The sequence below is a fragment of the Lissotriton vulgaris genome, chromosome 3_2 (assembly GCF_964263255.1).
Source record: "Lissotriton vulgaris chromosome 3_2, aLisVul1.2, whole genome shotgun sequence".
Taxonomy (NCBI): domain Eukaryota; kingdom Metazoa; phylum Chordata; class Amphibia; order Caudata; family Salamandridae; genus Lissotriton; species Lissotriton vulgaris.
Genome location: NC_141690.1, coordinates 197394785 through 197407434, shown reverse-complemented (window position 1 = coordinate 197407434; position 12650 = coordinate 197394785). Strand labels below are relative to the sequence as shown.

Sequence of the window (12650 nt, the reverse complement as noted above, 5' to 3'; positions counted from 1 at the left end):
GGGGTGAAGGGGGTTTGCAATAAACATTCTTGGAAATCGGACACCAGTGTGCTTACCATTTTTTCAACTGGATGAAGTTGATTCGTGCTGATATATATATATATATATATATACACACACTAGCTTACCCGTCGCGACTTCTGCGATCTCAGAAGAAAGGAAATTTAAGGAAACTTGTTATGATAACATTCAATTTACATATATATATATATATATATATATATACACACATATATATATATATATATATATATATATATATATATATATATATATATATATACACACACACACACACACACACTAGCTTACCTGTTGCGACTTCTTGGGTCTCAGAAGAAAGGAAATTTAAGGAAACTGGTTATGATAACATTCAATTTACATTGTGTCGTTTTTATTGAAATTTTATCATTTTAATATGGAAAACATTTTATATATATATATATATATCCAAAAGGTCGTCGTAATTCACTCTGCCTTCCACGCAGAACAACGAAGAGAGCGAGACCACAAGATAAGTGCAGTTTCTCAGTGCAATTTATTTCGTGCCAAAGTTACAGCCTGCAATTCCGCCATGACGCGTTTCACCTCGAGAGAGGCTTGTTCACATAGCGTGTCATGAACACAAACGAGGGTTTATAAAGTGCAAATGCGTAATTCATTTCAGATGTGCAGATTGCATTTTTTTCAAGTCATAGACAGTGAAGACATACTGTGTTCAGTTAAACAAGAATAAAGGGCATAGTGCCCGAGGGGTTCCAATGTGCATAAATGCAATGGTAGAGTATAACCATTATTATTTAAAAAAATTTATACAAATGAATACATAAATTTCATTTCATATATATACACATGGTTAAAAGTTATTAAACCATAAATAAATTTCATTTCATATATATACACATGGTTAAAAATCATTAAACCATAGTAATTTCATTAAATTCATTGATTATACTCCATATATATACACAAAATTTGGTCAGTATATATAACACATACAGTTTCAGGAACCCCCATTTATCACTTGTAAAAACATATGGCTCCACTCAGAAAAGATAATTGTGCCCCAGTGGGCATACATACAAAAAAACTGCACAAACTAAATAACGAAAATAAAGACATGCACTTTTAAGTCAACCTCTTATGGTTACTGCAGATCAGAAAGTGTTTATAAAGTGAATAAGTGCTAATACTAGTGATTAAAAACATGCTACAGTTAACAGCAGGTAGCAGAGTCTGATAAAAACAAATTGAGAGTCAGCTAGGGGAAATTACCATTTACATCAAGAATAATTCTCAGTGGATGTATTCTATAGCTAGAGGCAGGTGTAAAGATCCTCGCTATTATTTAGACCTCCCGGGCTCTTTGTATTGAATTCAAGAATGAATCTGGTTTCCAGAAGGCGCAGTTTTGCGTCCCGGTTACCCCCTCTCTATAGAGGCAAAACCGAATCCACAAGGAAATATTGCAAGCTGCTGGGGTCACTATTATGCGTGGTTTCAAAGTGTCTGGCCACTGGGTAGGCCTGATCCTTTCCGGAAATTTCCCTCAGATGTTGCAGGATGCGCTTGTGGGCAGGTGGGCGCGTACTCCCAACATATTGTAGTCCACAAGGGCATTGCAGGACATAGACAACGTATTCTGTCCTGCATGTTAATCTTTTGTTGATAATAAAGGGTTTATCTGAGAAAGGGCGTGGGACTTGAGTTTTATTAATCCCATGGCGACAAGCCTTACAGGTAAGACACTTTTTGAAACCGGTAATGTGATCCATCCAGGATTTTGTGGGTTCTAACATGTTGCTGACTAGGGCACTGGCAAGGCTGGGGGATTTGCGAAAAGTTATGCTAGGTTTGTCTGGTACCAGGTCACCTATTATAGGGTCACCTTTGACCAGATTCCAGTTCTTATTTAGAATTTTTCTAATCTGGGAATGCTGGTTACTGTAGGTTACAATGGCTCTGGATTGGATTTGCTCATTGTTATTACCTTCTGCACTAGGTTTGGTTTTAGGCATTAGTGCATCCTCCCTTGTGATTTTCCTAGTACATCTAATGGCTCCTTCTATTAGAGTACTGCTATAACCTCTTTACAGAAACCTCGCTTTGCTGGCTTGTTGTGCCAGGTCACACTCCAAGTCGGAGCTGCAAATTCTCCGCAATCTCAGCATCTCCCCATAGGGGATGCTGCGGATCAGGTGTTGGGGGTGCTGACTGCTGGCGTGTAGGACTGTATTGCCAGCAGTTATTTTTCTGTGTAGCCTAGTTTGCAGAGTTCCATCCCTGATATAGACCTCCACATCTAGGAAAGTAACCTTTTCCTTGTCAATGTGTGATGTGAATTCAAGGTTCAAATTGTTCATATTTAGCTGTTTCACAAAATCAATAGCCTCTTCCTGCGACCCTCTCCAAATAAAAAACAGGTCATCAATGTACCTTAGGTAGAGCATAACCTTGTTTTGCATGGTTTCTATGTGGTCACCCATCAGGACCTGCTCCTCCCACAGTATATATATACACATCCACACACACACACACACACACACACATATACTTGAATACTGAGGGTCCCTGTGGGCCAACTTGCTCAACGGGTACCTTGAGTAAGCCCCACAGAGCTGCGTTGCTGAGAGGTGGTCTTTGGCAACACCCGTTTTTACATCTCTCTGCAATGCAGCTCTGTGGCGCTTACTGGAGGTACCTGGTGGGCTAGTTGGCCCCCAGGGACCCTCAGGATTCAAGGGGACTTAATCCCCGAACTTACAATGCGCTAGGGGGCTCGTTTGCACAGTGGTGCAGGAGGAGGCAGGACTCACACAACAAGTGTGCAAATGTGCCCCCTGGATCGTTGTAAATTGAGGGATTAAGTCCCCTTCAATCCTGAAGGTCCCTGGGGGCCAATTAGCCCACCAGGTACCTCCAGTAAGCGCCATAGAGCTGTGCTGCTCTGCAGGGAAGTGGTTTGAGGCCATACCCCTTTTTACTGGAGGTACCTGGTGGGCTTGTTGGCACCCAGGGACCCTCAGGTTTGAAGGGGACTTAATGCCCCAACTTACAACGCGCCAAGGGGCGCATTTTCACAGTGGTGCAGGGAGGGGGCGGGCCTGATATAAGTTAACAATCCTGCTGTGTGGGACTTACTGGAGGTAATAAAAGGGGTAATTGGCCCCCAAGGTTGACGTTGGGGGGGTAATTATCCCGCCTGTTACTTCCGCTAAATCCCACTGTGTGGGATTGCTAAAAGGTGTTTGAATGCCACTCTAACCTTTCTCCACCACTCTGCAAACGTGACTGCTATGCTATAGTTCGAAATTAGCTTTTAAAAAACCTATGAAATTCACTTAAAAAAAACTTAGATTTCAGGGACGTTATAGATAGAAATTAACATTTAAAAAACCTTTGAAATTCACTGAAAAAACATAGGTTTCAGGGACGTTATAGTTAGTTGGACATTTCACTTGTACAAAACCAGAGAAATCCGTCCGTTATAGTTTGTAGAGCTAATTATAACTCGAGCACCCACAATGCACTGCTGATGACGTCACATATTACATCACTCAGTCTATGGTTTTCAGTGTTTGATTTGTCGCCTGCCTTGAAGATTGGCGCTATGATGGACCCTTTCTAAGATGCTGGAATTGTAACACCTGATTAAGCATGAGTGAAAATAGGGGCAATATACCCTGCCCATTTTGGTGGCCTGGTCTTCTAAATGGCCTGAGGGATTCTATTTCAGCCAGGAGTGCCAGTAATCCTGCCTTTAGTTATCGGCCAGAGAACTTTGTCTATAGTCTGCATGTCCTCTGTGCTGCTGGGTGGTGAGACTGACGTAACGTGCTCGTCGACTGAGGCCCTGTGTGGACATACCGGTGTGTCGGCTGTGCTTATGTTCTTTACGTGTGCGAGAAGGAAGGAGACCCAGGCTTCCTCCGACAGGTTGGAATTCGGACGTGACTGTGATGTATTTTTTAGGATGTTAACAGATTGACAGAATGCATTGGGGTTATGCTGCTTGGTATTCCAGATGGAAGTGAATTGCTCAGAGGCACCAGAATAATTCTACCCAGGGCAATGAGAGAAAAGATTGTGAACTTGGCGCATGAAAGCCATTTAAGAAGGAACCTCACCAAATACAGAGTGAGGGAATGGTACTGGTAGAATAGATCGGATCGACAAGTGGAGTGCGTTGTTAAGGATTGTGATTCATGTGCCAGGAGTTTAAAGAGTAAGGTGGTAATGTGGAAATTTAAAATAATTTCTGTTAGCATAGGCTGAAGTTATCTTGTCAGTGGCATCCATTTTATTAGCTTTGTAATTCTTTTGTTCTTCACTGCTGCTTGCCCTTCTATTCTGCTTGAGTCATCAACTTTAGTTAACTCCTTCTGTACTGAGCCAAAGCAATGTATGTGCTGAGAAAAGGCCTGTAGCTGCTGAAATGCACCTGGTTAAAGATGTAAATGTCAGATATGTTGTGCTGCTGTAAGCAGGTCTGTTCCCCCTCCCACTGCTGACTAAGTGATTACTCATCCACCCATGTCTGGCTGTAACTATTTCTCTGTATGCTTGTACCTTCTATTTGTAACTACATGCTTACTCTGCATATAAGTCTGTATATAAGCACCATGGCCTGTGTTTTCAATGTACTACCTCCTGGAACACTTGAGGGTTTTGTATGGACTCATGAGTGATTACTAAACTTGTTCTTTGAATTCCAGCTTCAGTACCAATCTCTATTTTGTTGGTCTATGGACCCGTGGACAAGATAAGGGTGAACCCTGCACCTATGTGCCCATTAAAAGGGACATTTCCCCAGTAAGCTCCATTGTCTCCTGTGGAGATTCCTATAGAACCATGGAGGAAATAGGGTTTGGATTTTGCCGGTCCTTTCCACCTCCTAGCGAACGATATGTCATATTATTAGTTGACTATATGTCTAAGTGGGTGGTGATGAAGTGTGTAGGTTCTACTCACACTAGAGTGGTGATCATTTTCTTGAAAGAGGAGTTCACTCATGAAGGAGTACCTCAGGAGATTATAACGGACAATGGGGTCCAGTTGACTTCACATGACATGCAGAAGTTCCTGGGAGAATTGTCCCACGTTCAAACTTAAGTTACTTACTGCTCTTTACTCACCAAATGTCTTGCAGAACGCATGAATGGGGTGGTGAAAACATATGTGCAGATAGCAGTAGAGTTGAGAAGGCCGTTGTCTGAAGTACTGAATGAAGTGTGGTGGGCCCATCGCAATGCTCCCAGTCCAGTGACGTTAACATTTATGGTCCACTCATGGTAAAGTGAACCCTCACGACTGAGTGCATGTTTAAGAAAGGAACTGTCCGTAACCTACATATATAGGCTACTGGTGTGTCCAACAAAGGTTCTTTATTTCTAAGTGTCCATAAATTGGACAATGGGTGAAAAACCGAAGCAGTTTTTATTCACCTTAGTCCAAAAGTAGTATTTCGCATTATAAGTCCTGTCGGAATTTTTGCTCTTTGCTATAGCAACAATTGTTCAACAGAATAACACCAAACTTGTTGTGTTGACAGAAATGTACTCAGAATAGGTCTGTGATTTGTTTTGTTTGGTGTACCTAAAATCAATAGTTTGAGATACTTGTGTTTCAAAAAGGTGCTGAATGGATTTCCAACGGCTACGTTTATGTACATTTGGATCATATTTCTAATTCAAATTGGATATTTTCCAAATGACACTTTTTGGGATTTGCAAACAGTCCATGTATGTCAGGCTTGGTTTGAACATGTGTTTGTTGCAGTCTCAATTATCCAACGTGAAGAGGTTCACGAACGCCTTGTCACAGGCATTGCCTGACCAAGACCCCCAACACCTGCTTTGCGGAATTGGGACAATTCAGAAAAGGGGGTGGTGATGGACAGAGTATCTGAATTAAGCAGAACACTCCTAACCCAGTCAACAGATCAAGGCTTGATCCATCCCCGTTTTTTAGCTCACTGCACCATCCCAGCTCAGAACCTGGCTACATGCAAATTAGTCTGTCCCTGGCCCAGTGCATCATGGGAACAGGGCAGACCAAACTACCAAGCCAATTCTTTTACTGGAAAGGAAACAAGCTTCCGGGGACCGGTTTCTGGCATTACAGCCGTCTTCGGCCCGGCTTGCTTGAATCCTGATGGTGCAGTGAGCAAGGGACTCACATCTGAGCATACCCTTCCACGCTTATGGTGGACAAAACGATTCAGAAAAGGGGGTGGTGATGGACAGAGTATCTGAATTAAGCAGAACACTCCTACCCAGTCAAGAGATCAGGGCTTGATCCATCACCGTTTTTTAGCTCACTGGAATTGGGACACACATGAGCATAAAAGTGCATTAATCAAGATCTCTGAATAATTCAAGTGGGTTCTGTGAACCGTAAATGCACGTGTGCCATAGGTTGCCGTTTTGGGGTGCTATCACACAGGAAAAATTGGCTCATAATTTTGTTTTAAGCAATCTAAGAGAAAGAAATATACTTAGAACTCACAAAGACATGGAGACTGAAGGGCTCGGAGCACAGCATGGCTTTGTTCTGTTTCCACAACCCTCACACTTGGGCCATGAGAAGGGGGCAGAGTATAGGTAGGCACAGAGATTAGGCACAGGGCTTTTTTTTTTAAAGACACGGGGTATAGATACAGCCAGGTTGTAGCTGAACACAATGGCTTACAGGAGACCATGTAAACAAGGTGGCGCATGATGACTACTGCTTATCCCCAGTACAAATTGAACATTAATAAGGATTTCACTGTTGTGCAGTTATTAGTTTCACTTAGAAAAGTCAAAAAAGATATTAGAGAGAATACCTTTGTGATCATTATTGGACAGAAGTCCCTCATGGGATAAAGCTGTGCGTAGGGAGCAAACGATGGAGCTGGAGTGGGTTGCCTCTCACTGTGGTTTTTATATACAGCTATGGTGCAACCTGAGATTTAGCGTTTAGGGCATGATGACCTATTTACTGTGAATGGTGCCAGCCAAGAAAAATGATCAGTGAGAATTCAGTTACGGTGCTGCCGCCCAATTTAGTTCTGGAATATCAGTTTATATGTGATGCATATCGAACAGTCAGCTCTATTGGTGTTTTCACAGTACAGTTGAATGACATCTAGTTATTGAGAATGGATGCCATGGCTAGCAATTATGGGTCTTAAGTGTTGAGATGAGGGCTGAGCGTGTGGAACTCTCAATGGCATACTTACAGGAGTGAATAGAAATATTAGTTTATTAAAGGTATCCAAGAAAGGTGCCATAGCAGTGCAGAGAACCAGTGATGAAATCTGCCGCCAAAAAACAATGGAGTAATTTAGCATACCGAGCCAGGTCTAATGGTACTTGAATGAAGATGCTGCAAAGACTTAGTATGTGATAAGGAAGTAACACAACCCCACTGCCAAGTGTGGAAAGCAGAATACATTTCCTCTCCTAAAGCTGTTTTTCTGCTGCCTCTGGTTGAAAGCTTGACTAGTATTCACCTGAGAGCATGTTTTTAATAATGAAGCTTCTCAATTGGGCATTGCGAAATATGTTCAAGGGCAGTGGAAGACCCTTCACAAAGGGTAACTAGTTATAATTTTGTTGCTTTTTTTGTATTTTGTTGTTAAACTGGTACAAATGACGCAAAATCTTTGCCCAGACAGCATAACCAAGAGTAATAATTACAAAATAACGAAGTAATACAATCCAAAAATGTGCTGCATCATGCTGCATACTTTGGCTGCTCTTGATGCATAATTTAGTGAACGCTGCAGCTTTATTTGGTGCTCCACTGGCACATAATTCCAGTGGCACTGGCAATACTCCAGAAATGCAAATGTACTCATATTGGTCTGATAAACAAGTGAATTACTTTCGGTAACGCTCTTTCTAGTACAGACCTTATCTACCCACAGATTCCTCACTTTTTGAATATTCCAGAGCGCCAGACTGGATTGAGACACTTTTTTCGTAGTACCTCTGCGTGCTGTAATGTGCCACAGTGCGGTTCTGCACAGACAATACTCTGCTCTGGAAGTGACGTCTGGGGTCCATAATGGTGCCGCTCCCATGCGCTGTCAGTTTCTTTCGAGACTCTCCGCACCTCCAGATGTGGAGCCCCAAAGGCAAATTGGAACCTCAGTGTGCAGATTCTTAGCCTTGCACTCTTATTATTAGGTATAGGCCAATCACACAATGCAGGGCATGGGAGGGTAGCGGAGGAATCTGTGGATAGTCTCTTTACCAGAAAGAACGATACCGAAGTTAAGTAACTTGTTCTTCTGGCAGAGACTTCTAGATGCAGATTCCTCACCTTTTGAATAGACACCAATCTAGTAATGCCTATGCAAGTGGGCCTGGGAACTGCCTCATAGGCCTCCGACGGCAATATTTGAGAGTGGCCTCCGATGAAAGACTATGGTTACATGCGCACAGATAAAGATTACTCCCCTTCTCCTAGCCTTCCCCGCTCCCGGAAACTGATGAATCTCTCAATCAATCAATCAGTACATTTGTAAAGCGCACTACTCACCCGAGAGTCTCAAGGCGCGGTGGTGTGGGATGCTGCTACTGCCAGAAAGTCCGGCAGGACTGAATAGGCAAAATGACCCTCTCGGACTACCTGACTGCCTAGACAATAGTGCTTCCTGAACACATGGGCGGATGCCCTCGTAGCTGCCTGGCAGATGTCTAGGAGGATGAGGGCTCCACATGCTAACGCAGTGGTAGCAGTTTTGGCCCTTGTGGAGTGGGTGCAGAAGCCTTCTAGAGGCTGCCTCTTTACTAATGTGTAACAGATCTTTATGCAGAGCACGATACAGCACGAGATGGTATGCTTCTGCACACCCTTGTCTTATTTTTGCTCCAGCGAAACCCACAAAGCGCTAATCGTACGCCCTGTGGTCTTTGGTATAATCGATGTGGAAACGGAGTGCTGTTTTGGGGTCTAAGCAATGAAGACTCTCCCCCACTTTAGAAGGGTGAGAAGGAGCATAGAACTGCAGAGCAATGGCTTGACTGATGTGGTACAGTGTCACAACTTTCGGTAGGAGTACGCAGAACCAAATTGTCTGAGAAATTAGTGTAATGTGGATTAACTCGCAGAAGTGACAGCAATCAGGAACACGATGAAAGGGTTGTGCTGCACACTCAGGAAAAAACATTTAATGGTCAGAAGCTACAAAGGACAGCTGTGGAGCAGCACGAATGGGGTACACATTAAATAAGTAAGGAGAAGATTTAGGCCCTTTTGGGGCATCACAAACAGGAAGAGGGAAACATATGTTGTAGCCCAGGAGTACTGGATACCACATTTTCCATGCCCAATCCGGAACCATTAAGATGACTTTGGCCCGAATGGTCCTGATCTTCTTGAGAACTCGGGGCAGAAGGGATATCGGCGGAAAGGCATACAGGAGTCCCGAGTCGGACTCAAGGTGTAACGCATCTCCAAGCGAAACTACCAAGCATAAAAGTGCTAACATTGAGCGAGCCAAGGTACTCCCCCCTCGGGGAAGAGAACTTGCACCACCTCTGGGTGCAATTGCCACTCGTGAGCCTGTAGACGCTGACAGTTGAATTCATCCACCCAGACATTCAAATATTCTGCTAGCTGGTTCACCACCAATCCTTCTGGTTCGGCTCTGAAAACTGCCCATCATCTATGTTTAAAGCCATGGCAAGGGAGGAGCTTGCTGGGCGGCATGGCTGCAGCGTTTCTTAGCAGCACCTCCTTTGCTGGTTTATATGCCCTGGCGCAAGGTTATACTGATGAGATTGTGACTTGCTCCCTTTGGGTGTCATGCAAGTGATCCAGTGCCTGGGGAAAACTATAGTGTGCTTCTGAGATCCTCCAGCAAGATTATCTTCCATCTGTGAACAAGCGCAACGGGAGTAGTCTCGTGTGCAGCACATTCTCTTGGACTTTGTCTAGGTGCCCCAGTTTCTGAGAAGACCAGGAAAGTCAACAGCACAAAGAGGGGAGGTGCAGAAATCAGGCATCAAGTTGTTTGAGAGTGAAGGAGGAGTCAGAGAGGAAAAGTGGATCACTGCCTCATAGGCCTCCGACGGCAACATTTGAGAGTGGCCTCCAATGAAAGACTATGGTTACATGCGCACAGATAAAGATTACTCCCCTTCTCCTAGCCTTCCCCGCTCCCGGAAACTGATGAATCTCTCAATCAATCAATCAGTACATTTGTAAAGCGCACTACTCACCCGAGAGTCTCAAGGCGCGGTGGTGTGGGATGCTGCTACTGCTTGAATAGCCAGGCCTTGAGAAGCTTCCTGAAGGTTAGTAGGTCCTGGGTCTGCCGTAGGAGGATGGGGAGGGTGTTCCAGGTCTTGGCGGCAAGGTGGCAGAATGATCTGCCGCCGGTGGTCGCTCTTTGGATGCAGGTCACTGTGGCGAGAGCGAGGTCGGCGGAGCGGAGCGGTCGGTTCGGGGTGTAGAAGGAGAGTCGTCTGTTGAGGTATGCCGGTTCGGTGTTGTTGAGTGCCTTGTGTGCGTGGGAGAGGAGCTTGAAGGTGATCCTCTTGTTGACAGGAAGCCAGTGCAGCTTTCTCAGGTGTGGTGTGATGTGGCTGTGGTGCTGGATGTCGAGGATCAGGCGGGCCGAGGCGTTCTGTATGCGTTGTAGCCGTTTCAGTAGTTTGGCTGAGGCTCCTGCGTAGAGGGCGGTTCCGTAGTCCAGCTTGCTGCTGAGGAGGGCCTGGGTGACCGTTCTTCTTGTTTCGGTGGGGATCCACCTGTAGATCTTGCGGAGCATGCGGAGGGTATTGAAGCAGGAGGACGAGACTACGTTGACTTGCTTGGTCATGAAGAGTGTAGAGTCGAGGATAGACCCCAGGTTGTGTGCGTGGAGGGTGGGTGTTTGTGCTGCTCCCAGTGTGGTTGGCCACCAGGAGTCGTCCCAGGCTGAGGAGGTGGAGCAGAGGATGAGGACCTCTGTCTTGTCAGAGTTCAGCTTCAGACGGCTGTTCTTCATCCACTCGGCGACAGCTTTCATTCCTTCCTGGATGTTGGTTTTTGCATGATTATTAGTACCGGGTATGATTGCCTCATCATTTTGCTCCTAGTTCTGATACATGCATTTCGTTACTGGTTATAGTGACAGACTCTGCTAGCACCCCATCAGGTTAATTAACTAATTTTGCTGATCTTTTGACCATTTGCCCATAATAATTTTGTTCAAATCGACGCTCCATACTGAGCATTATAGCCACATTATTACTACATCATTTGTCTTTTGTTTAGATGTTTGCTCATCATCATTCACCATTGTCATAGATTACGCTAGCTTCACCCTAATTGCAATATGACTATCGTTTGGTGGTTTATTTGACCATTTGCTAGTATTTCAACTCAATACAGGTGACCACCAGTTAATTTTCGGTTGGTCCGATCCACACATGGATCTCATAATGATACTTTGGAGATTACTGTTGAGATATCATGTCACTTACATTGCTTCCTTTACTGCACCACCATAAAGATTTTCGTTTGCCGTTTGACCAGCATCTCACTCCACGTTCATATTGGTTTTTCACCCTCTATATAAGGGTCATTTTCGTGATTATAGATGCTTCATATGTGCACCTAATGGCTAATAGGGACGTGACACTTACCAGTGAAGCTTTAACTGGTTTATGTTTGTTTTTATCTTATTTTGTTGTCTATTATTTGTTTTGTATTCTAAATGTCATGATATGATTTTACAGACCTGAAGAGTCACAGATATCCTAATGTTGAAGACACACGTGTCGGCTGGCGTTGTATGTTTTGAAAAAAAGAAAGAAAGATACATAAACAAAGTGCTTTTTACACCATCGGTGTCGACCTAAAATTTGTGTGTCAATCTCTCAGTATTAATACTGTTTATCTTACACGTGTGCCCAGTACTTGCAAAATGTACAAAATACTCAGTAGCGAAAAGCAATCTACACAAGATAAACATCAAAACACTTTAGCACAAGCTTGCTGTTAGTTTAGAAAATAAATTACTGAAATGTTGCTTGCTAAGAGAACTAGAAACCACTGATTTAAGAAACTTACTTTGTCATCAGCTTTCATGGATCTCAAACGCATAGTCAGCTGAAAGCGCAGAAAGTTATTTGTCCCAATTGATTGGAGCTCCACCAGCTTACAGAGGGCCACTAGCTGAGGCCTAGTGAGATTGTCTAGAGTGAGCTCGTCTTCAAAGAGTTTGGAGAACCTCAAGATGTCCTCGTTACTGGGTCGTTCTCCAGAACTTCTAATCTGCAGAACAAACAAACAAATGCATTTGTGTAATGCTCAAATATTATATTTCAGAACAGAAGTTTTTAAAAGGGAGCTAGAATAAGAGCATTTCTGCAAACTACTTCCAAGGAAGGAGTCACATTTCATTTTAAGTCACATTTCATTTTAAACTTTCCCAGATTTCTGTTGTCCAAACAAGAGGACAATTAAGCAGTTTTACAGCACTATGATTAAACCTTTTCAGGGGTGTGGAATTTAATAAAACATCTACTTGTCCATGGGGCAGGTGGCTTCATAAATCTACTAGCCCCGTAACAAAATCTACCTGTCCCTTCTATTCCATGTAATGTGGCGACTAATTATGACAGCAATCCCATTATATAAGAGCTCTGAAATAGCCTTTCTGAGTCCAT

General features: G+C 43.6%; 1 protein-coding gene across 1 annotated transcript in view; it reads right to left on the bottom strand.

Annotated features, from left to right (window-relative positions):
- LETM1 (leucine zipper and EF-hand containing transmembrane protein 1) overlaps positions 1-12650 on the bottom strand; it is a 733094-nt gene that overhangs the window by 370390 nt on the left and 350054 nt on the right. Inside the window, exon 6 of the mRNA XM_086964211.1 lies at positions 12052-12255. Within this exon, the coding sequence (XP_086820337.1) occupies positions 12052-12255 (204 nt within the window). The remainder of the gene's footprint in view (positions 1-12051; positions 12256-12650) is intronic.